We start from the raw sequence: 23,789 nt of genomic DNA, 5'->3' as shown, positions 1-23,789 counted from the left end.
ATCTGTGTTATCAGTAGCGAAGGAGAAGGAATGGGAAAACTAGAAATGAAGACATGGCCAATTCAGGTCATGTCATTTTGCCAATGTTGTCAGGGGATTCGGGTATGCTCGTGTATTCTCTCATCCCATAATTTCTCAGTGCTTAATCTGTCTTCAGCACTCTGCTAAGGTCTCTGAGGTTTTCAGAGATGGGTGAGAAATGGTCTCTAACCTCATGAAGCTTACACATGCATGCATCATTCCACCCTAGGGAGGGCATATATGTTTTCTCTCATGGGCGAACACAGATTGTTTGCTACTGGCCCCCTGGAGTTCTGTATTTCGTGAGAAGGATTCTGAGGCTGCCTGTGAAATCTGAGAAATAAAAACATTATCAATTAGTAACAGTTGCCCTGACATGGGAAGAGGAAGTATCTGTACTCATGACCCTTCTCAGGCAGAAAGCATCACAAGGGAGGTACTGCTGATGTACCTAGGAGTGGAATTATTGGGTCACATGGCTACTCTAGGTTTTAAAATTTGAGGAACTGCCACACTGTTTCCCAAGTGCTGCACTGGTTTACATTCCTACCAGCAATGTATGAGGGTTCGGATTTCACTGCCTCACCAACGCTTAAGAAGTCCTGGGAGTTCCAGGGAAGGAAGGAACAATCATGTGGTAGAGGGAGAGACCTTGAAGGGTGAGTGAAATCAAGGTCGTATGGTGATAGAAGGAAGAGAGTTAATTTCATAGATAAGTGTTTACAAAATATTGAAGCCTTTCACTTTAAGTGCTCAAATGTTAAATATTTGAACCATCAAAATGGAGTTCTTTCTAAAATATAAACAGGTTTTTTTTCCTATTTATATTCCTTTTTCTGCTCCCCAATTTTAAAATCCTGGTATCTTGAACATAGCAATGTAATTCTTGATGTTTTGGGCTCAATGGCCAATCTACTCATTGAATAAATCTTTATGTAGCTGCAAGGGTGTGCTTCATACTGTACTGGGAAGCTGGATGTGAGTTAGACACAGCTCCTGCCCTCGGGGAATTTTTCATTTAGGGCAAGGAGAGAAAATGTGATAAAATGTATAATAAAGCATTATGGATGCCCTGAAAGTAGGGACATGCTGGGTTTAATGAGGGCCAAAGGAGAAAGTGAATTCCGATAGGAGGTAGGAGAGTCAGAAAGGCCTCTTAAGGAGGTAACCATTCCTTTCAGTCTCCTCCAGCACTAGGATCATTCTGGCAGTGTATGAGGAATTTGGTGACATCTGTGTACTGTGATATTGATGATGCTTCTATAGGCTATTGAAATATATAGAGTTCTGGGGCGCCTGGGTGACTCAGTCGGTTCAGTGACCAACTTCAGCTCAGGTCATGATCTCACAGCTCGTGAGTTCCAGCCCCGCGTCGGGCTTTGTGCTGACAGCTCAGAGCCTGGAGCCTGCTTTGGATTCTGTGTCTCTCTCTCTCTGCCCCTAACCCACTTGCATTCTGTCTCTGTCTCTGTCAAAAATAAACATTTAAAAAATTTTAAAATATATATAGAGAGTTTTGCTTCTGTACATGGCCCAGATTCCCACACCTGTGTGGTCCCTCCCCATCCTGCATAGCTCTGCCTCTCCCTTCCCTCTACCACTGTGAGGCTTCTTGCTCAGCATTGTGGCCTCACCCATGGCTTTATTTTATCCACAGGCAATACACTAAAAGTGCTGTGACGGGGGTTGGAGCCACAAGGTTTGACCACTGGATAAGTGCAGTGTTCTTATAAAACTCTTTCCTTCCAGTCTGTTCAGGGTAAGCCACACAGTCCATTTTGGTGCCATCTATGGAAATCCTGTAAAGTGTGCACAGGTGACTATGTCCCTGCTTGGCCCCCACACCTGTGAAGAAGCTGACTCTGGCCTGTGAAAGGGTCTCAGCAGCAGGGGAAATACTGACCTGTGGAGCCACATCCTGTCACAGCAAACTTGGGTGCCCCACACAGTCCCCAACACACTTAGCATACACTCATGATGGAAGAGCAGGCTACACTCCAGATTCCTTCTTTGAATTTTTCCTTGCTCCATGAAATGCTGCTCAAGAATATATTTTTTAAGGGGGACAGTCTAAGCCTCCTTTTTATATTTTTATATTTATTTACATATTTACTTATATAATATCTGTAAATATAAATATACATATATTTATAATTTTTTGAAATTATGTATTGTTTGCTTTCTTGTTTTAAAATTTTTTTTAATGTTTATTTATTTTTGAGAGAGGGAGAGAGACAGAGCGTGAGTGGGGGAAGGGCAGAGAGAGAGGGAGACACAGAATCCAGAGCAGGCTCCAGGCTCTGAGCTGTCAGTGCAGAGCCCGATGCGGGGCTGGAACTCACAGACCGAGAGATCATGACCTGAGCTGAAGTCGGACACTCAACCGACTGAGCCACCCAGGCACCCCTGTGTTGTTTGCTTTCTAACTGGATAGATTTTCAGGGAAAATATTTCCTGGCCTTTTGATATTTATGAGACCCAAAGGTGACAGTTCCCTAATCTTTCTGGGTTGGCAGAATCTTGTTCTTCTTGAGCAGAGACAAAGCAGCCAAACTGCAGCCAAAGGAAAGTCCTTGGTATGCCTTTTATAAAGGCACAAAAGTAGGTGTGGTCTAGAAGAAAGGGCACAGAACTGGGAGTCAAGATATCCCCTTTCTGCTCTAGCTCAGCCACCAGCTGACCACATGACCTTGAAAGACCGTTTTCACTTCTCAGTAACACTGGGCCCTCCTTAGAAAAACAGCAAAAGCAACACCTGTCCTCTCGAAACTGCAGGGTAGTTGTGACTGAGGAAATCAGTATGAAAGACCTATAGAGTTGCGATGTTGGGAGTGGAGATAATAATAATGCCCTCTTTTCTTACAGAATTGTTGCAAGATTTGACCCATCCATTCACTCTGTTTAAAAAGAGGCCACCCACCCGCTGACATTTACTCTGTGCCTGCTTTGGGCAGCATTCCACATCCTGTAATGTTATATAACCCTCAGAGTAAGTCACTGAGGGCAGGGACTGTTGTTAAGTATCACCCTTTTACAGGTAAGGAAACTGAGGCTCTAGAGGTTAAGTAATATGCTTATGGTCATATAGCTAGTAAATGGCAGATGATGGATTTGAACCCGCAGCTCAAGCGCAACTGCTATACTTAGCCTGGTATTCCGCTTCAGTAAAAATATCTTCCTATGTTTTCCTTTTCCTTCCAGAAAGTCAAATAGAAAATGACAGTGCAACTCTTTCGCTTACAGAGTAGCAGGGTTTAGGGTGTGGTTAGTCAGAACCTGCATTCCCAAAGCCAGGTTCTCCTGGCACCCACCCGGCCTTCATGGGGCCCACCCCTCCTGCCCAGCGTCCATCGGTCATCCCAGCCCTGGTGCCCCTTAAGCCCTTCTCAGAAGCAGATGGCCCGTGAGACCAGTGTTCTTACTTCTCGGTGAAACCAGGCCACTGTGTTTGAGCTTGTTAGAAAGATGCTGAGTTTAAATCTGCCATGAATACCCCACCCTGGGAGGTGGTAGCTGTGTGTGGTAAGTGATGCTCCCAGAACGCAGTTAATTTTTAAGTATTTTTATTAATTTCTCTTCCAAAGTAGCAAAAGAGTCACATGTTCATTGACTGACTATGAAGAATTATTCTCACTTGGAAGATTGCATAATAGGCAGGACACTTGAGCCAGAAAACAAGTACTTATTTTCACGTATACATGTTAAAATTTCCAGAATGTTTCCTCTTTCTTTTTTTTTTTTAAATGTTTATTTATTTTTGAGAGAAAGAGTCAGGGCATGAGCCAGGGAGGGGAAGAGAGAGAGAGAGAGGGAGACACAGAATCTGAAGCAAGCTTAAGCTCCTGGCTGTCAGCACAGACCCCGACATGGGGCTCAAACTCACAAACTGTGGGATCATGACCTGAGCTGAAGTTGGATGTTCCACCGACTGAGCCACCCAGGCACCTCAAGAATGTTTTTTTTCTTTCTGACTGATGTGGATGGAGTTGGCAGTGACTTATAGCGGTTGAGTTAAAAATGTCTGATTTCCGGGGTGCCTGGCTGGTTCAGTGGGTTGAGCGTCCAACTTCAGGTCAGGTCATGATGTCACGGTTCATGGGTTCAAGCCCCACATCGGGCTGTGTGCTGACAGCTCAGAGCCTGAAACCTGCTTCAGATTCTTTCTCCCTCTCTCTCTGTCCCTCCCTGACTTGTGCTCGCTCTCTTTCTCTCAAAAATAATAAACATTTAAAAGAAAATGTCTGATTTCCTCCTCTCTTGGGCAGTGAATGATCTGCAAACAAACCCAGGAATCCAGTAGAGAAGTTTCATTTAGAAGGAGAAAAGAAAGGTTGCATTAACTGAAATAAAGACTCCTAATTCACTGGCTTGTAGGCTGGTCATTTGCTGATTCTCTTCAAGAGAAGTGCAGGCATCTTACTGTGTTAAAGGGAAAGCCTCAGGGATTATTCTGGTAGGTGAGTTATTGTGAAGCCTGTGAAAAGTCCAGAAGAAATGCAGGTTGCATGAGAAAGATGAAGGGAAAGACCATGGCAAGTAGGAGTCAGGGAAGGTGAAAGAAGAGACGATGGATGAGAGGTGGTAGTGTATATACACTGAGCCTGAAGTTTCCGTGAAAAATTTCAAACTTCTATAAAATTGGATAGAAAAATATAATAAATCCCTGTGTAAGCATCACATAGCATTAACAATTATTCACTCACGGCCAGTTTTGTTTCTTCTGTTGTTACTCACGTCCTCCTCCTCTAGTATTATTTGGAAGCAAACCCCTGTATCATTTTATCCGTATTTTAGTAGGCATTTCTAGGCGATAACTCTTTTCAAATACAACCTTGATGTTATATCTCGAAAATAATAACACTATTTCCTTAATGTTATCAGATGCCCAGTTACTAGTAAATTTTCTAATTCCCTCAGAAATGGTTTTCTTATGGTGGATTGTTTGAAAGAGGATCCAAATAAGGTGATGGACACACTGCGATAGTCTGATAATGGGCTATAGCTTCCCTTCCATGTCTTTTTTTCCCCCATGGAATTTATTTGCTGAAGACACTGAGTCATTTGTCCTGCAGAGTTTCCCATAGATTGTATTTTACTATTTATATCACTGTGGTGATATATCAATGTAGTGATATTCTAAGATGTTTTTCTGTCCTATACATTTCTTATGAATGAGTGTCAAAGGCTTGATTAGACTCCAGCGTTTCGCTTTGGGTCCAGCGTTTTTCATAAGATGATGGTATGGTTTTCCATCAGGAGGCACCTAATGTCTCATTGTCTTTTAATTTAGTGATGTTAGCAGTTGATGATCAATCAGTGCCTCTCTCCATTTTAGGGGCTGCAATTTGGTTATCCAGTGGTCGGTTTGTATAGGAAAAGCACATTAAATACTTGCCTTTTTCCTTTTATTTACCTACTTTCAACACAAAGTTTGGTTCACTGGCATCTTCCAACAATAACAAAGTAATAAAAACCAAAATGTTATTAGGTATCTTTAGGATCTCATGGATGTAGACATATTTGACACTGCTTCAGGTGCGTTGAGTTATGCTAACTGATGCACAGTGTCCCATCCTCGGCCAGCAGAAGCTGCCTCAGGTTGGCTCCTGGGTCCCTCAGACATAGTCATAGATAGAGAGCTGCTTCCTTGCTTTCTGCTGCAACAACTTGTTCTAAGCCTTTCTTACACATTTCCTGTCCCAGACCTGGACTGAGCTGTTTCTCCAAGGAGCATTGATGTTTTTAGCAGGAAATGGTATTTGCAGACCACAGCCTGGCACTCAAGTTGCTCATTGCTCATGGGTTGGTCATTGTGTCTTTGTCTTTTTGGGGCACAGAACTAGGAAATAAACACACATACACATACAGACAGACAGACATATGTATGTCTATTTAAAGTTAAAACACGTGATGACTTCTTATTGATAACCTCGAATTCATATTCAGGACTATTTAGTTTACGTGGTCTTATATCTCTTTCTCTCACATCAAGAATGCCAGTTCTCAACACCACCAGGGATGAAAGAGCATTCCATAATTACTAATTTATTTTACCTCACACTGCATTCGGACATTCTCACTGCAACAGCACACCAGTATAATTAGTGGAAAAAAGCTCGAGGTATTTTTTACAACACTTCATTGTTTTTAGAGTATCTCCTACCAGAAATGTAGGCTCAAATTTCTGAATTTTTAAAATCATTTGGAATAGGTCCTTTCTGTGTAGTTATGCCAACAACTAATATAAATATACCTTTATTTGTTTTATTTTACTTTGGTGGGGGGTGGCAGTTGCTTTTTAAATTTAAATTTTATTTTAAATTATATAAAATATATGGTTTCACAGTCAAATCTACAAAACAAGGTATATTCAAAGAATTCTAGCCTCTATCCCCAACCCCTTAACCATGTTCCTGCTTATCGCTCTTCCCCATAGGTAGCCACTTTTTAAAATTAGATGGTTTATCCTTCCATTGTTTGTTTAATATTTGTGTGTGTATATGTATCACTGATTTCTTATATAAATGACAGTATACTGTATACACCATATCCTGGAGATGACCCCACAGTTGTGGGTAAGATAGATTCCTCATTCCTTTTACTGTTGCCTTGTACCTCACTGTGTGACTGTATCATAGTCTGTTCAGACAGTCTTCTGTTGAGGGACATTTTCATTTTCCAGTCTTTTCCTATTATAGGCAGTTTTGCAATGAATAGCCTTGTGCATATGTCTTTTTGCGCTTTTATCAAAGTGTCTTTGGGATAGTTTCCTAGAAGTGGGATTGCTGGTCAAAGAATAAAATGCTCATATAAGTTTGTTAGATATTGCCAGATTTCCTTCCTTGTGCCATTTTACATTTATATCCTTACCAACAATGTTTGAGAGGACCTGATTCTCCACAGAAGTACATGTCAACAGGTATATGTCGTCAGACTTACAGGGTTTTGCCAAATCTATCAATGAGATACGGTATCTCCATGTAGTCTGGACTTCTCTTACTATAAGATAGGGCTATTTTTTTTAAGACCATCTTTCAGGTCCTAGGGATGGAGCCCAGGCATTTTATTAAGAAGCTCTTCCTTCGGTTCTTTGGCACAAGCAGAATCCAGAACCATTGAGGCATAGTGTTTGAAAAGATCGAGCACAGAGGCTGGTGTGAGATCGATCTTCATCAGGATGAGTAGCCTTGCAGTGTTAAGTCTGAGCACTTGGAAGGCAGCACAAAATCTGGAGCTGGAAAAACCTGGGTTCCAACCCCAGCTCCACACTCACCAGCACTTGACCTTGTGAAATATACTTAAATTCTGAGCTTCTTTTGACTCTTCTGTAAAATGGGAATAATCATAGCACCTACTTTTGTAGGGTTGATGCAAGATTCAAATAGTGGAGTGCTTGGCAGAGTGTAAGGGCTTAAGAAATATTATTATTATTATTATTATTATTATTATTATTATTTGAGTGAAGAGAATTATTAGGGCTTTGGAACTTATAGATCATTATGCTCTATAAAGTTATTAATCCCTCCCATAAAATGAACTTAATACTAATGTAAGAGGGGCACCTGGGTGGCTTAGTCGGTTAAGCGTCTGACTCTAGATTTCAGCTCAGGCCTTGATCTCATGGTTCGTGAGCTTGAGCCCCATGCTGGACTCTTATACTCTATAGTCTGCTTGGGATTTCTCTCTCTCCTTCTCTCTCTGCGTCTCCCCTGCTCATGCTCTCGTGGGCACACATGCTCTCTCTCTCTCAAAATAAACTAAAAAAAAAAAATACTAATGTAAGAAAGAAGACAATTTTTTGCATGTGGATTGGCAAATGGTTTGCTGTGGATGCCACACTTAGAATTCAGGGGAGAGAATAGGAAGAAGCATTAAGTATGGAGAGGACCTGAAACCAACCTCATGAGGCCAAGCGCCTCCAGAGGACAGAGGGGAAGTCACATCTGAGCTCCCTGTGCCCTCACTGGATGTGGCCTTCGCTGTTGCCAGCCTGCACGGCAGGGCGGTGTGTTAGAAAACTCAGTGAAATGGAAGCTTGTGTAGCTGCTCAGCCCTGATCTGCTCCCCCAGCTGTGGGCCTGAAGGAGACGCCAGTGAGGGGCAGCACGCCCTTGGTTACACTCTGCGGCTGGTCAGCCTCTCACAGCCCTTGGACCGCCCCCCCTGTCATGTGGGTGGTCCTTCCCTCCCTGGTCTCGGACAGTTCATTTCCTAATGAACTTCCAGCCCCTAAGCCCCACTCACACTTGCCTGGGACTGGGGAGGGAAAAGGAGGGCTGCAAGCCTATCAACACAGTGGGCTTTCTCTTTGTTTTCCCTTTCAAGTGTGCTAAAGGGTCAGCTCATTATTAATATGAATCTTCTTAGTAAACTCAGTCTTTAGACTTTTATTCATATGGTCTACTTGGTTTTGGTTTGCTCTGTACTTTGCTTCTTTTATTTCTGCTTTTGTAATGAGTGGTCCCGGCATTCTCATTTCTTTGGGTTGATTTTTATTATTTCTTTAGATTTTGGAGTGAAAATTAGGTTCTTTTAGTTTCACTGTTTTATTTTCTACTAAATGCATTTAAGGCATTTATTTATGCTCAATTCTAAATGTTGTATGGTTCTATTTGAATTCCTTTTTAGGTATGAGTAGCCTGGAAGTATGTTTTTATAAATTATCATAGGTATGGGAGGTTTTTGGCTATGATTTGCGTTATCAATTTCTAATTGTATTGCACTCTACTTAGTGAATGTGACGTCTAAGACATCATGTTTGGGGAAACTCATGAGAACCTATTTTATAGCCTAAGTCATGATCTTTTTTTTTATCAATGTTTTACGTATGCTTTTAAAAAATGAGTATTCTGTTTGCTGGGTGCTGAGTTCTTAAAATAGTAGTTAGCTCGAGTTGGGTAACTGTGTTGTTCAGATCCCCATCAGCTGCACTGCCTTGTGAAGCTCTCATCAAAGCCAGTGAGCTCTGCCAGGGCCCAAGACACGGAAATGTCCGTTTAGGGCTTTTTGTTTGGTGTGCCTCACAAAACATCTCCAGGCCAAGGAAGACCATGGCTCTTTGTGTTTGCAAGTAAGGTTAAATTTGCTGGAGTCTGAATTCTTGTAGTCCCAGCTTAATGAGCTTGTAAAACCTAGGCCCTGGATTCAGGTTGATAATCATGGCTGTTTCCCTCATGGGTATTTGTGCTGTGTGGTTATTTAGGAGTGAAACGGATACATATCCTCCCGAAGACCAGAGCTGGGGGCTGGCCGAGGCCCACGTCTAGCATCAGGCACTATGTGAGGCCCTTTGCCCTTAGCGTGGTTGTGTGAGTGCTACATATAGTTGCTCTGAGTCTTGTTTCTTCATCAGTCATGTGGCTGCCTTACCACCTGCCATGTTGACCACAGAGGGTTGTGGTGAGGCTTAGTCCAGACAATAGACATAAAAAAGTACCCTGTAAACTGTAAAGAGATCCTCAAATATCAGGCATGGGTTGCAGGCACCTTGTGAAGAGGTAGCAAGTGGAAGTGGTCTCAGTGCATGTAAATAAACCCCCTTTGTTCTTTGGAAGGAGGCTGAACCGGGTGAGACTGTTCTCACCTCCGACACCCCTGACACCCCTGACACCCCTGCACCCCTGACATTCCTGACATTCTCCACCCTATCTTCTCTCCCTTTCCTTCAGTGCAGAATACACAAACTGCAGCCATGACCACCCACGTCACCCTGGAAGATGCCCTGTCCAACGTGGACCTGCTGGAAGAGCTGCCCCTCCCCGACCAGCAGCCATGCATCGAGCCGCCACCTTCCTCCATCATGTACCAGGTCAGTCTCCCAGAGCACCGGGGAGTTCAGAACTCCGGATCCCCTAGGTGGGTGTGCCCTGAAGGCATAGGGAAGGGGGAGGTCTGCATCTGGAAGGTGAAAGGTCCTGAGCTGATGGAGTCCCCTTGTGCCCTGGTGGAGTTGAGTATGAGGAATAGATTAGCTAGTAAACGAATACCAGGACTATTTCTCCTCCCCAGGGAAGGCTTGTTGATCTGCTCTGACCCCAAATACCTTCCCGGCTGTTCTCGCTGCAGCATCAACCAAGGTTTTGGCAGCTCTGATCTCATGAATTAAATATTACAATTTAGAAACCTCTAGAGCCTGCCTGGGTAATTACTTTTCCTTCATGTATGTGAGAAGAGCTCTTCAGCTCCCCACAGCAGCTAATAGCTCAGGGAAGTCGCTCACCATTGTTTGCTTTTGCCTGAGAGAGGGGAGCTTGAGATAAGCTATATCAGATTGTTCAAAACCGTAACCCCCCAGGGTGAGACTGGAAGGGCATCAGGGGAGCCAGAGTGAGCCTTGCAAATAGCCCCTTGTCTGGGCATGCTGGGCGAGTATGCCACGTTAGGAAAGAACAAGTTAATATAAAATTTTTAGCTGTGTTTGACCTTTTCTAAGTTCTGGGGCTGCTAAATGAGACTAAATATGAATGCATAATATATTTGTAATTTCATTCAGTAGTTAGATTTTATCACGCACATTCCTAAAGGTTCAAGTTACAAACTTGGCTCGTTCACGTCTTCTAACCCAGGTTAAATTTTTAATTATGTGCATGTCTTTTTATTACAAGCAATACAGAAAAGTATAACAAATAAAAATTTCCCTCTATGACTATACACACACACAGCCCTTTTTACTATACTTATAAGTACATATTATGTATAGATCTAGATGTTTTTAACCAAAAGGGAACCATACTGTAGATAATTGCTCTGTGGTTTGGCTTTTTGAACTTGAAATCTATTATGGATACTTTTCCATAACAGTACTACAATGCTATCATTTTGTTTTTAACCACCACATAGTACTTATAAGTGCATCGTACAGATATACTATTATTGATTTAGCCTTTTGCTGTTAATGGATGTTGAGATGGTTTCCAGTTTTTTCTATCAGAAAAAAAAATGTTGCAGTTATTATCCTTGTACGTACGTATCTGCAGCCTCAGGTAACTATTTTGGCAACTGCTGGATGAAAACAATGCGCATCTTAACTTTTCACAGCTCTTTAGGATTATGTAGTTTAAGCATTTGCTTCCAAGCCTCAGCTGGGTGAATCTGGTTAACTACCAATGGGAAGAAGCAGATCTGGGCCCTGTTTAGCCAGCTTCTGCCCAGTGTGAGTCAGAGTTGGATTTTCTCAGGGGAAGATCAAAGCATGATGTAGAGATAGGTTTCCACAGAGTCTGGTGGCATTTTTTGGCGCTGGGGTTCCCTGGACACCCAGCCGCCTTGGACTTGTTTTCCAACCAACAAATGTTTCTTCCTCTAATTCCTACAGGCTAACTTTGACACAAACTTTGAGGACAGGAATGCATTTGTCACAGGAATTGCAAGGTACATTGAGCAGGCTACGGTCCATTCCAGCATGGTAAGTCGCTGTGACCCTGCCAGCACAGGAGGGGCAAGTGCTCAGCTATTCCGAGAGCTGCCTGCCTGAGTCAGACCCTTCTCCAGAAGCCTGTTCCCCTGCGCTTCCCCACCCCCTCCCAGTGCCTGGGGCACAATGTTCCCCTGTCTTCTAACCTTGCAAACCCTACTCACAGGAGGGCCCAATTTGATCCCACTCCATCCCTGAACTTCTGTAGCTTTTTGAATTAGCATATCATTAGATCTTGCCTTACCTTATACTTTATAGATTACTGGCTGTGTGGCAGTTTGTCTCTTGACCAAAGCAAAAGGTTTCTCAAAAGAGAGAGAGAGAGAGAGAGAGAGAGAGAGAGAGAGAGATGGTGTCTGTAGAATAACATATTATTGACTCAAGGAAGGTGGTGGCCTAAATCATTCACAAGCGACATCAATGGTCTGATGGGTCCGTATGTGACCCATCTGTGAGGAATCACTCACTTCCCTCTTGGGCTTTCATTGATTTTATTCTAACACAGCACCAGAATTTGAAGAATTCCAGAATCCTCATGCAGCTCGTGGACCTCTCTCACTGTATCAGTTATATGCTAAAAGTCGTGGCTGACCATACCCAGCCCCATTCGTGCAACAAATATTGTGCACCTGGTACCTGCAGAGACTGTGCTAAATGAGGGGATATGCAAGGTCAGAGAGGGGCCAGTCTTGATTCTCAATGAGGCAAGTGGGAAATAGACAAGTTTACCATTTATTGAACACTTTCTGTGCAGATATTTTATTTACATTTTTTAAATTCCAGTGTAGATAACATATGGTGTTATATTAGTTTCAAGTGTACAATGTAGTGATTCAGCAGTTCCGCATATTACCCAGCATTCCTCATACGTGTGCTTTTAATCTCCTTCTCCTATTTCATCCACCCTCCCGAGCATCTCCTCTCTGCTAACTATCAGTTTGCTCTCTATAGTTACCAGTCTCTTTTTTGGCTTCTCTCTTTTTTTTCCTTTGTTCATTTGTTTTATTTCTTAAATTCCACAAATAAATGAAATCATACGGTATTTGTCTTTCTCTGACTTATTTTACTTAGTAGTATTCTCCCTAGATCCATCCATGGCAAGATTACAAATGGCAAGATTTTGTTCTTTTTTGTTTTTAAAGATTTATTTTGTTTTTAGAGAGAGAGGGAGGGAGAGCGAGCATGAGTCAGGGGAGGGACAGAGCGGGAGGGGGGGAGAGAGAGAATCTGAAACTGAGCATGGAGCCTGACACGGGGCTCAATCCCATGACCCTGGAATCATGACCTGAGCCAAAATCAAGAGTGGGATGCTCAACCGACTGAGCCACCCAGGTGCCCCTTTTTGTTTTTTATGGCTGAATAATATTCCTTGTCAGTGTGTGTACACATGCCACATTTGTATCCATTCATCTATCAATGGACACTTAAGTTGCTTCCATATTTTGGCTATTGTAAATAATGCTGCAATAAATTTATGGAGGTGTATATATCCTTTGGAATTATTGTCCTCATATTCTTTGGGAAAATACCCAGCAGTGTGATTACTGGATCATATAGTATTTCTTTTTTTGATTTTGTCTTCCACAGTGGCTGCACCAGTTTGCATTCCCACCAACAGTCCATGAGGGTTCCTTTTTCTTCACATCTTCACCAACACTTGTTGTTTCTTGTGTTTTTGATTTTGGCCATTCTGACAGGTGTGAGGTGATATCTCATTGTGGTTTTAATTTGCATTTCCTTGATGATCCGTGAGGTTGAGCATCTTTTCATGTGTCTGTTGGCCATCTGTATGTCTTCTTTGGAGAAATGTCTGTTCATGTCTTCTCTGTGCAGATATTTTAAATGCACTGTTTGAATTAGTTCTCACCCCACTCTGTGAGACAAGTTTTATTACAATATCCATTTTACAAACAGAAAAAGCTAAAATTCAGAAAAGTTAAGTAACTTACTCAAGGTCCTGCCACTAACAAGTGACATTGCTAAATGCAGGTCTGTCTGTCTACAAAACCTGTGCTCTAGATTAGTCTGTGTAGACAAATAGAAATGCACAAAGTTAAAGGTAAATGATACGGTAGAAGTTCCAACCTCTCTGTTTTTGAAGGGTCCTTGAGAGGGTCAGAGAAAGCTTGATGAAGGAAAGGGCTTTTGAGTAGGCCTTGTATACTCTATGCACACACACACACACACACAAAGTGCACACACACATCTGTTAACCATACACGTGATTTAAAATGTATAAGATATCCTCATACATAGTATCATTGGAGCCTTACAACAGTCTATGACTTGCAAAGGGAGCATTTATATTCACTTTTGAGATGAAAAAAACAGACCTAGGGAAGTTAACAAGCTCATGATCCCGCAACTAGTAAATCACAGGATTGAAACTGGGATTCAAGACTTAGGATTCCCAGTCTGATCTCCTTCCATGCAACTCTGCTGTCCCACATAGTTAGAGGTTTCTCTGTGAGAGATGAGATAGGAAGGGCACACTAGGTTATGGAACCAGCATGAGCAAAGGCACAGAGACAAAAATGTTCAGAGATTTTCTGGGTTAGGGTTTCTCTTTGTGTGCACATGCATGCTATCTCTTTCTGTATCCAAATTTCCTTTCCTGGGCTACACACTGGAATTGCCTTGAGAGCATTAAAAAAAATACCAGTGCCTGGGCCCCTACCCTGGGAATAATGATGTAGTTCTGGTGGGGCATGACCTGGGAATCAGGATTTCAAAGTTCTCCAGGTGACTAATTGCAGCCAGGTGATTTAGGCCAACCCTTTACCTGTAAATGAGAGATCGGTGCCATTTTCTTTTTTTTTTAATTTTTTTTTCAACGTTTATTTATTTTTGGGACAGAGAGAGACAGAGCATGAACGGGGGAGGGGCAGAGAGAGAGGGAGACACAGAATCTGAAGCAGGCTCCAGGCTCTGAGCCATCAGCCCAGAGCCCGACGCGGGGCTCGAACTCACGGACCGCGAGATCGTGACCTGGCTGAAGCCGGACGCTTAACCGACTGCGCCACCCAGGCGCCCCAGATCGGTGCCATTTTCAAGGCAAAAGGTGAGCCCAAGCAGAGCCAGGACCAGAACTTAAGTCTCCTGAGGCCCCACTTAGGGCTCTTTCTACCACAGCATCCTGACCTCTGTACTCCAGGCATACATGTCTGGTTGATGGTCACCTGAACTATTCATAGGGAGCCTTGTTTGCTGCCCTGTTCCCAGCACATAGCACAGAGCCTGGGACCTGCGGGTGCTCAATAAAGCACTCAGTGAGTGAAAGTTGGAATCTTCACCCTGCTGGTGGGCAATTTGGTTCTAATAAGTAAATACATGTTCCCTATGTTAATATCATTTCCCTTTTTTGACATCTGTTCTGAAGCAAGAGCAGTAGCAGACCCGCAGGCTTGATCTTGGTTTTCTTTGGTCTCAAGGACAACGTGTTATTGATTTTTAAAGTTCTCCAAATTAAGAATTGAAAGTATGACTCGTCAGTGACATTTGCTGTTGAAAACAAAACTACAGTAAGTAATAAACTCCAAATTAAATCTGATCTTGCGCTAGGGAGATGTTATGAAATAGATGTGATACATGGAATAAAAAAATCAGTAAAGGTTCATTTTCATATCAGTGTGAACATTTACAAGAGAGCTGGTCTAGTAATACTTCTTTATTTCTTTTGTGAACATCATATAGCGTAAAATTCACAATGTCACATAACTGTCACCACCATTTAATTTCTGCAGCACTAAAAGAAACCCCAGGCCCATTAGCAGTCTCTCCCAATTCCTGTCTCTCCCCAGCCCCTGGCAAACACCACTCTACTTTCTCTTGTCTGTTCTGAGCATTTCATCTAAACGGGTCATGACACATGTGGCCTTCTATGGCAGGCATGATGTTTTCAGAGTTGATCCGTGCTGTGGCACGGATAGGCTCTTCACTCCTGTTTATAGACAAACACTGTTCCCTTGTGTGGCTGTACCACATTTCCACGTTTTATTTATCCAGGCATCGGTGAATGGACATTTGGGTTGTTGCCCCTTCTTGATGGTTAGGACAATGCTGCCACGAACAAATGTGCAAGTTTCTGTATAGATATGGGAGCGCCTGCGTGGCTCAGTCGGTTGAGTGTCTGACTCTTGATTTCTGCTCAGGTCATGATCTCATGGTCGTGGGACCTAGCCCCACGTCAAGCTTTTTGCTGATAGTGAGGAGCCTACTTGGGATTCTCTCTCTCCCTCTCTCTGTACTCCTCCCCTGTTGGCATGTTCTCTCTCTCTCTCACACACACACACAATAAATAAACTGTAAAAAAATAAAAAGTTTCTGTGTGGACCTATGTTTTCATTTGTCTTGACTGTGTGTACCTAGGAATAGAATTGCAGTCATATTGTAACTCTGTATTTAACTCTTTGAGAAACTGCCAGACTGTCTTCTTCCTAGTAATACTCTCACCTCCCTTTACAGATCACCTAGAGAGAGAGAGAGAGAGAGAGAGAGAGAGAGAGAGTTCCACTGAATTCTCATAAAATTCTCAGAGGTCATTTTTGTCATTGTCATCAAACAGATACTAAATGGAGAATTTTAGGTTAAGTGATTTCTTGAAGATCAAAGGGAAGGGCTAACAAGTGAGGAAGCTGAGATTTGAGCCCAGATATTTGGACCCTGAGTTTAAGACTCTTAGCACTTGCTAGGTGAGGTGAGTCATCGCTGTATTTTTCAGATTCATTTTCCATGCTGTTACTGGTTTTCCATCTGCCGTACATTATTTTTAAAAGTTTATCTTACTCATTTTCTTGCTTCTGAAATAGTAGCAAGAGTTCTTATAAAAGGGCAAAGAGTACTCTATAATACAAAAAGTGAAAGCCCCCATTGATCCAGCCCCACAGACAGCTTGCTATTCCCAGCTTGGGGTGTATTGCACCCAAATATTTGTCAGTACACAACAACATACTTTCATAATTATTGCTCTTTGTTTTGTTTTTGAACCTATCTGCCGTCCACGCTGTTTTGCTACTTGCTTTTTTCTGGCTAACAGTATGCCTGATACAACTTTTGCTTTTGGCACAAACAGACCTGCCTTCTTCTTTCTCAGGTGGCCATCCGTCTTGGAAAGATGTGGCCTGCTGCTAGAGCCCTTGGATGTCTGAGGAGGATAATTTAGGCCAGGGCTTCTCAAGCTCAGTTGCGCACCTTGGGAGTAGGAGTCACCTGGGAGTTTGGTTGAAATGCAGATTTGGATTCCATAGGCCCTGCCGGGGACCCATTTCTACTAAGCTTCCCAGGTCGTGCTATGTGGATGCTGCTGGTCCCCAGACCATTGTGAGTTGTGAGGATCTGGGGCACCGTGAAGGAGCCTGCTGGCTCTGGTGCGTGTGGTTTCTCCCTGCCGAGTGTGTTTTGCTTTTCAGAATGAAATGCTGGAGGAAGGACATGAGTATGCAGTCATGCTGTATACCTGGCGCAGCTGTTCCCGGGCCATCCCCCAGGTGAGACCGTCCTCGCCGGGTGCCCTCCCGGCCCTCCACCTCACCCCCTCCCAGACAGCTGAGCCTCTCCAGATGGCAGAGAAGGAAGCAGGGCCTCTTACCCAAGGGTGCTTGCTCACGACATCTGGAGCGCTTCCCATGAGACTGAAGACAACTTAAAAAATATCAGTTCAGAGCACCTGGGTGGCTCAGTCGGTTAAGCGTCCGACTTTGGCCCAGGTCATGACCTCGCACTCATGGGATGGAGCCCCACGCCAGGCTCCGTGCTGACAGCGTAGCACAGGATTCTCTCTCTCCCTCTTTCTCTGCCTCTCCTTATATTATTTATAAATAAATAAACCTAAAAAAATTGTCCATTACTTCAAAAGCAATATGTGCTACCTGTATGACACCCAGACCATTGCAGAAAGAGATAAAGTAAAAAGCAAGATGTCCCCACCTCCTGACCCCCACTACCTGGACCCACCTCCCACCAAAGCATAGTCACCATGCATACCTTGCTGCGTGGATCTTTTCCCTCGAATATCATAAATGTCCCTATGAATATTATTTTGGAAATTATCATTTATAAAAGTGTGTTTTGTATTTGTATTGTCCTGCCACTTGCTTTTTCCACCTAATTCTTTATCACTTTTTCATGTTGACTCATACAGATATTACATTTACTATAATTACCATCATCCTATAATTCATGGGCCCCATTATTATAACAAGGTTAACAAACCACAGGTGTGTAAAGTAAACAGAAACTATTCCTCTGTCTTCCCCTTAATCATAGCCCCCAGAGTTAACTGCTTATTAACAGTTTGCTTTGAACTTAGATTCCCTATGCCTGTATTATATATGGACACATAAACACATACGCAGTTTTGTTCTGTTTTGTTTGACAAAAAAATGAGATTGAATTACACTTTGTGTCCTGCAAGTTTTTTCACCCGTCAGTTTATGGTAGTAATCTTTCCATGTCAGTTCCCGCAGATCTATCTCATTCCTTCTAGCAGCTTTATAATGATACTGTATGAATGCATCGTATTGTATCCATTTAATCATTGACTGGTAGATATTTAACTTATTGCTACCATTTTAAGAATCTCTAAGCAACAATGTGAAGAATGTCCTCGCGCTTATCTTTTGCTCACTCTTGTTTCATTTGACCAGTTAGCAGTCTCGGGTGTGCATGCTGTGAAAACATCTGCCATGTGATACTGATGTGTTGAAAACCACTGGGCAAAGAAAAGGGGTTTCTTGATGGAGCCAAGTTTGGCCAGGGGGCCTCACCCCGGGTGCATCTGGAACAGTGGCTGGAACATTTTTCTCTGCTTAGAACCTGGTGGGGCCCCACTGGGGTAGGAGTGGGGAAAGACTGAAGGAAGGAGACCGTGCAGATCGATGTAGGCGTGTGTACAGCTCGAGGCCAGGGCACTGAACAGATTGAAGGGAAGGAGGGTTCCGTTCTCAGGACCCGCTGGCTTCTTGCCTGCAGCCAGTGTCTGGCAGGCAGTTCTGTTCCTCCAAGCCATACCCGACAGTCAGGGCTACCCCGGCCTCTGCTCACTAGGGTGACCACCGCATTTATCATCCCAAACGAGATGCCTATGACAGTGCAGACGGGCCCTGATAATAAGACAACAGACGTGAACCAGAGCTGCCTTGGCAAGACAGGATGTGTGAGCTCCTCTCTCCCCACAGGTGAAATGCAATGAGCAGCCCAACCGGGTTGAGATCTATGAGAAGACAGTGGAGGTGCTGGAGCCAGAGGTCACCAAGCTCATGAAGTTCATGTACTTTCAGGTGAGGGGTAAGGGTGGGTCTGAATCAGGGGACCTGAGAGGGCCTCACTCTGCCAGATGCTGGGGTCTGGATTTTTGAGCCATGGTATTCATTCCTTGAGCAAATACTTCTGGAGCACCCCTGACGTGCCCCTTGGTGAGCAAGGCAGATAAGCCTCCCTCTCTCCCTGTGATTTACATCCTAGTGAGCACATGAGTGTGTTTCAGGTAGGAGAGACTGACAGTAAACAATATTCAGTCCTTTTCAGGGTGTAGTAAGTGCTGTGAGTAAATAAAACTGAAACATAATAACTCTGGGGTGCAGGGTGTCTGTGACATAGTGCAGCTTTAGGGATGGGCTGTCAGGAGTGGCATTTGAACGCGTGTATCGTGAGAAAGAAGCTGGCGGGTGATGATTGGAGGGAGAGGGTTTCACGTGGAAGGAACAGCAAAGGTAAAGGTCCTGGGGCCTGTAGGAGCACAGCATGTTTAACAAATAGAATGAAACCAGGGAAACTGCAGATTGAGAAGAGACGGGTGACAAAGGTGATGGGGGGAGGTAGACAGGCCCTTACAGGGCACTGTGGGCCAGGAAGTAGGACATAAAAAGAATATGTGGATTTTACTCGAGCACCATGGAAGCCACTGGGGGTGTCTTGTGACATGTTCTGATTTGAGGTTTTACAGCAGCATTCTGGCTGCTGTGTGGAAAATGGATGGGAGGTGGGTGGGGGTGGAGGGGAGGGAAGAGTGACAGCAGGGAGACCAGCTGGGAAGCCAGGAAGAACTATCATTTAAGGAAGAAAAGAGAAAAGAGAGCTAAGGGCCTCCACGAATGGAAGGTAAGAGGGCAAGCTGCTTAAACAGGAGTGGCAAAGGGAAAATCCCTTTGCAGGCAGGTTGATTATCATGGTTGTGTCAGGAATGCAGGATGAACGCTTCAAGACCAGTCTGTACCCTGGGGCGGGAGTCCCACCACACACTCCATGCATACGCATGCTCCGCTGTAGAGCTGAGCTTCGCAAATAGACTTGCAAGCACTGGCCGCATGTCTGCCCTGCGCCCAGCTCTGCCCAGGCCAGGATGGGAGATGGGAATGTCTGGGGAACGTGCAGGTGCATGCCGTCCAGGCCAGGAGGGCCAGCTTCCCAGGCAGAGAAACCCAAGGTTCTACTCTCCTGTCCTTATGTGCCTGTGAGTTATTTAACATCTGGCACCTTCAGTTCTCTCGCCTTGGAAATCATGCCGAATCTCAGGTTTGCGGTGAGGATAAATGAGGTCTGTTTGTAAAGAGCCAAGTAGATCTCTGGTTACAGAGCCAGTTTATCAAATGGCAGCTGCTGTTACTGGCACCCTGGACCTGCCCCTAGGAGCCTAATCTCTTTGAGAAGGCAGGTCCAAGAGAGAAAAAAACTACCCAGAGACTGATTAAGTGCTTAACTAAGGGTTAAGGGTCTTAACTAAGGGTCTTCTGATGAGATATTTAGAGAAGGGAGGATCTGCAGTAATTTAGAACTATGCTGTTCAACACAGGAGCCATTAGCCATATGGACTCTCTACATTAAAACTAAATAAAATTTAAAATTCCATTCCCCCATTGCACCAGCCATTCCATGCTCAGTAGCGTGTGAGTGACTCCTGTGTTGGACAGTGCAGATGTGGAACATTCCCGTCATGACAAAAAGTTTTATTGGACCTAGACCCTGGAAGGAGCAAGCGTGGCTTGGTCTGCACTTTGGAGGAAAGGAATGATTGGCGGGTGGCGTGTACCAAATCTGTGGAGTGAAGCTCACAGGAATTTCCCCTTCCCTCTCCTCCCCCTCCTCTCCTTCCTCCACCTCCTCCTCTCTCGGTCTCTCTCTGAATTGCTGCGTTAGCCGTTTTTTGTTATTGATCAGCTGCCTTTTTTGGTAACAGATTTTTTTAGGTACAATTTACCTACCATACAACTTATCCACTTAAATTGGACAATTCAACAACTTTTATTAGTATATTCACAGAGTTGTGTATCCACCACCACAATCAACTTGAGAACATTCTCACTTCAAAAAGAAATCCCATAACCCTTTTGCCACCACCCATTACACCCTCCGTGTCCCCCCCCACCTCCAGCTCTAGGTAACCACTAATCTATCTTGTGTCCCTATGGATTTGCCTGTTCTGGAAATCGCATATAAATGGAATCATACGATATGTGACCTTTTGTGACAGACTTCTTTCACTTTGCACGCTGTTTTCAAGATCCATCCATCTTGCAGCACATACCAAAATGTATGATCAAATCCTGTTCTGTATGGATCTACCACATTTTATTTATGTATTTATTAGTTATAGACATTTAGGTTATATCCACTTTGGGGCTGTTACAAACAATGCTGCTGTAAATATCCATGCATACATTTTTGAAAGGACATATTTTCATTTCTCTGTTTCTCTATAACGATTCTCCCTGCTTCCACCTTTGCCCTCTACAGTGTATTCGCACTGCAACAGCTACCGTTTTAAAATACAATCCATACCATGTTATCCTGTTTCGGAACCCTCCCACTTCTCCTTGACTCCTTCAATGTGGAAATCCTACCCCTCACAAAGGCCTGCAAGAGCCAGTGGCCCTGGTCCCTCTCCATCTCCAGTTTCTTCCTTCTGCTCACTCCACTTCCACCACTGGCTTTCTCATCCTTCAAACATGCCAGGCACACGCCTGCCTCAGGGCCTTTGCACTGGCCGTCCAGAATGCACTTCTGTCAGTTATCCCTGTCCTTCTCCTTTTCTTCTTTCAAACTTTTTTCTAAAAGTCACATCTTGGTTATTTCTTCTCTGATCTTCCTACTAAAGTGTACAACTCTCTCTGCCCTCCCTTTTCCCCTTTATTTTTCTCCATAATGTGTATCACATTCTAATATGGAGTATTTGTTTTGTTCTCTGCCTTCCCTAGCATATAAGCCCCTTAGGGTAGAAACTTTTTTTTTCTGTTTTGTTCCCTACTTTACTTCAGCACCCAGAATAGTTCCTGGCACATAGTAGATGTTCAATTGGATGCCTTAGCATCTCTCTCTGAATGTCTGTCTCACTCTTGGTCCCTAACCTTCTACCATCTGGTGCCTGACACTGTCCTAGGTGCTAGATACAAAACTGAGTAAGACATCATGCTTCTCAGAGAGGGCATGGTGAATGAATTGATTGGTTTGACTCACTTGGCCGCAGGTTCCAGGCTGCTCTCTAGAAACGAGCTCTGGAATTAGGGACTCCCCTGAGAAAGACCTCTCAGCAGATATGACTCCCTCTACATGTCCAGGCACTGACTAGAGCCCCCGGGGAACAAGCCTTGGTCCTGCTCCGCACAGAGAGCACAGTGAGCCAACCCCCCTGGGCTGCCCGTCCTCACCTGCTGCCCCTCTGCCTGCAGCGTAAGGCCATCGAGCGGTTCTGCAGTGAGGTGAAGCGCCTTTGCCATGCCGAGAGGAGGAAGGACTTTGTCTCTGAGGCCTACCTCCTGACCCTGGGCAAATTCATCAACATGTTCGCCGTCTTGGATGAGCTGAAGAATATGAAGTGCAGCGTCAAGAACGACCACTCTGCCTACAAGAGGTCAGGGCACCCTCCCCCCCTCCCCTCTGCCTGGGTAGCCAGCTTAGGGGAGGCAGAGGATAGAGCCCTTCTGCTAGACTCCTTCTCCAGAACCAAACTGGCCATTCTCCAACACAGCAGGGTTGGGCCTCTATCGGTTTTTTGCAGTTTAGGGACTAGGATGCAGAGCTGAGTCCTTGGAGAACTGGCTCTTTGTCAGCGGTCTGTCTCAAGATGGCATCAAATCCTCATTATCCCCTACCTGTGGAGCAGTAGCGGTTTCTGTGGTCCCATGCAGTGTGGGACCAGGAAAATAATCAGAAAATGGTCACATCAGTCATTTCCTGCAAGATTCAGACAGCCAGTTCAAACTGCTTGTGTGAAAGAAGGAACTGGATTGGCTCCCAGAACTGAAAAGTTTCACTGGATCTGGATCTGGATACTCAGATGATGTTGGTCTGATGCCCTCTACCTCTCTCTTGGGCTCGACTTTCCTTGACAGCAGCTTCTTGCTCAGGCAGGCCTGTGCCCGGTGGTGGCCAGCAGCAGCTGTAAGCTTCCCTCTGACCAGCGTAGCTGCCCAGTTTCAAAGGAAAGAAGGGGAGCCTCTTTCATATATGTTTGCAAAAGTCCCATGGAGGATGGTCATTGCCCCAGTTTGGATAGTGCGTGCACCCCTCCATCAGTTACTGGTGGGAGTGGGGGCTGCAGCTCAGGGGCTTGTCCTCAGAGTCAGTCGGGGGCCAGTGTCAGCCTGCAAGAAAGAAGGACAGGGTGGGTGAGAGGTTGTCACTCTCCAGAAATTAGGATCCAGCCGCCCCGAAGCAACAGGTATCTTTCCTGTATGTTGTGGAGATTCAGATGAGCCCTGTAGTGTCTGGACACTGCTTGGGAAGGATTTTCTGTGTCACTGATGAAGAGAGTCCCTCCTCCTTGAGTCACCTCCTCCCAGGGCCCCGGAGCAACTGGAGAATGCAGACAACAGACCTGCTTCTCGTGATTTTATCCTCCTGAGCAAAGTATGAAACCTAGGGATGCCCGCAGGCAGAGCCCCATCTCCAGCCTGGCTCAGAAATGGCAGCTTTCACAAAGATTCGTAGGCAATTCATAGTATAATGTCTCCCACACCCCCACCCCCGTTCTCCCCAGTTTTGGTCACAAGTGACATGCTCTGTAGAGCAGCTAGGGTCATGAGCAAGGCAGGTGTCCTGTCCGTGCCCTCCCAGGCTGCCATAACACAGGCCACACTGACACCAGGTCTGGCTGGAAAAGTCCAGGGTGCCATGGTGTTCCCCCTTCGAGTCCTGTGTGTATTTCCCGTACCCATCATCCCTTCCCCTGTAATCCTGTTAGGTGAAACAGACTTCTGTGTTCCATGCAGTGCTTTGCTTTAGAAACTTGGAGGTTTTCTATAAATAACATAATCCACTCAAAACCACTCAGTGCACCCTGCCTGGGGTTCTTCTCCATGACCGCTGTGCAGCTTCACAGCAGGTCACGGCATGGCACGAGGATGCTCTTTTCACCCTGCCT

At 44.5% G+C, this 23,789-nt stretch overlaps 1 protein-coding gene across 6 annotated transcripts in view; it reads left to right on the top strand.

Moving 5' to 3' along the window:
* The window catches only part of CYFIP2 (cytoplasmic FMR1 interacting protein 2), a 129,634-nt gene that overhangs the window by 11,468 nt on the left and 94,377 nt on the right, over nucleotides 1-23,789 (top strand). For 3 of the 6 annotated variants that reach the window (XM_043597333.1, XM_043597309.1, XM_043597318.1), the window contains exons 2-6: nucleotides 9,690-9,829; nucleotides 11,336-11,425; nucleotides 16,843-16,920; nucleotides 18,610-18,711; nucleotides 22,096-22,277. In XM_043597333.1, coding sequence (XP_043453268.1) covers nucleotides 9,713-9,829; nucleotides 11,336-11,425; nucleotides 16,843-16,920; nucleotides 18,610-18,711; nucleotides 22,096-22,277 — 569 coding nt within the window. In that variant the 5' untranslated portion in view covers nucleotides 9,690-9,712. Of the gene's footprint in view, nucleotides 1-1,678; nucleotides 1,781-2,886; nucleotides 3,059-9,689; nucleotides 9,830-11,335; nucleotides 11,426-16,842; nucleotides 16,921-18,609; nucleotides 18,712-22,095; nucleotides 22,278-23,789 lie in introns of all 6 variants that reach the window. The other 3 variants (XM_043597293.1, XM_043597302.1, XM_043597327.1) reach the window with 2 other exon arrangements.

Source organism: Prionailurus bengalensis, chromosome A1, assembly GCF_016509475.1.
Source record: "Prionailurus bengalensis isolate Pbe53 chromosome A1, Fcat_Pben_1.1_paternal_pri, whole genome shotgun sequence".
Lineage (NCBI taxonomy): Eukaryota > Metazoa > Chordata > Mammalia > Carnivora > Felidae > Prionailurus > Prionailurus bengalensis.
Note: the sequence above shows the minus strand (reverse complement) of the source record. Positions and strands in the feature narration are given on the sequence as shown.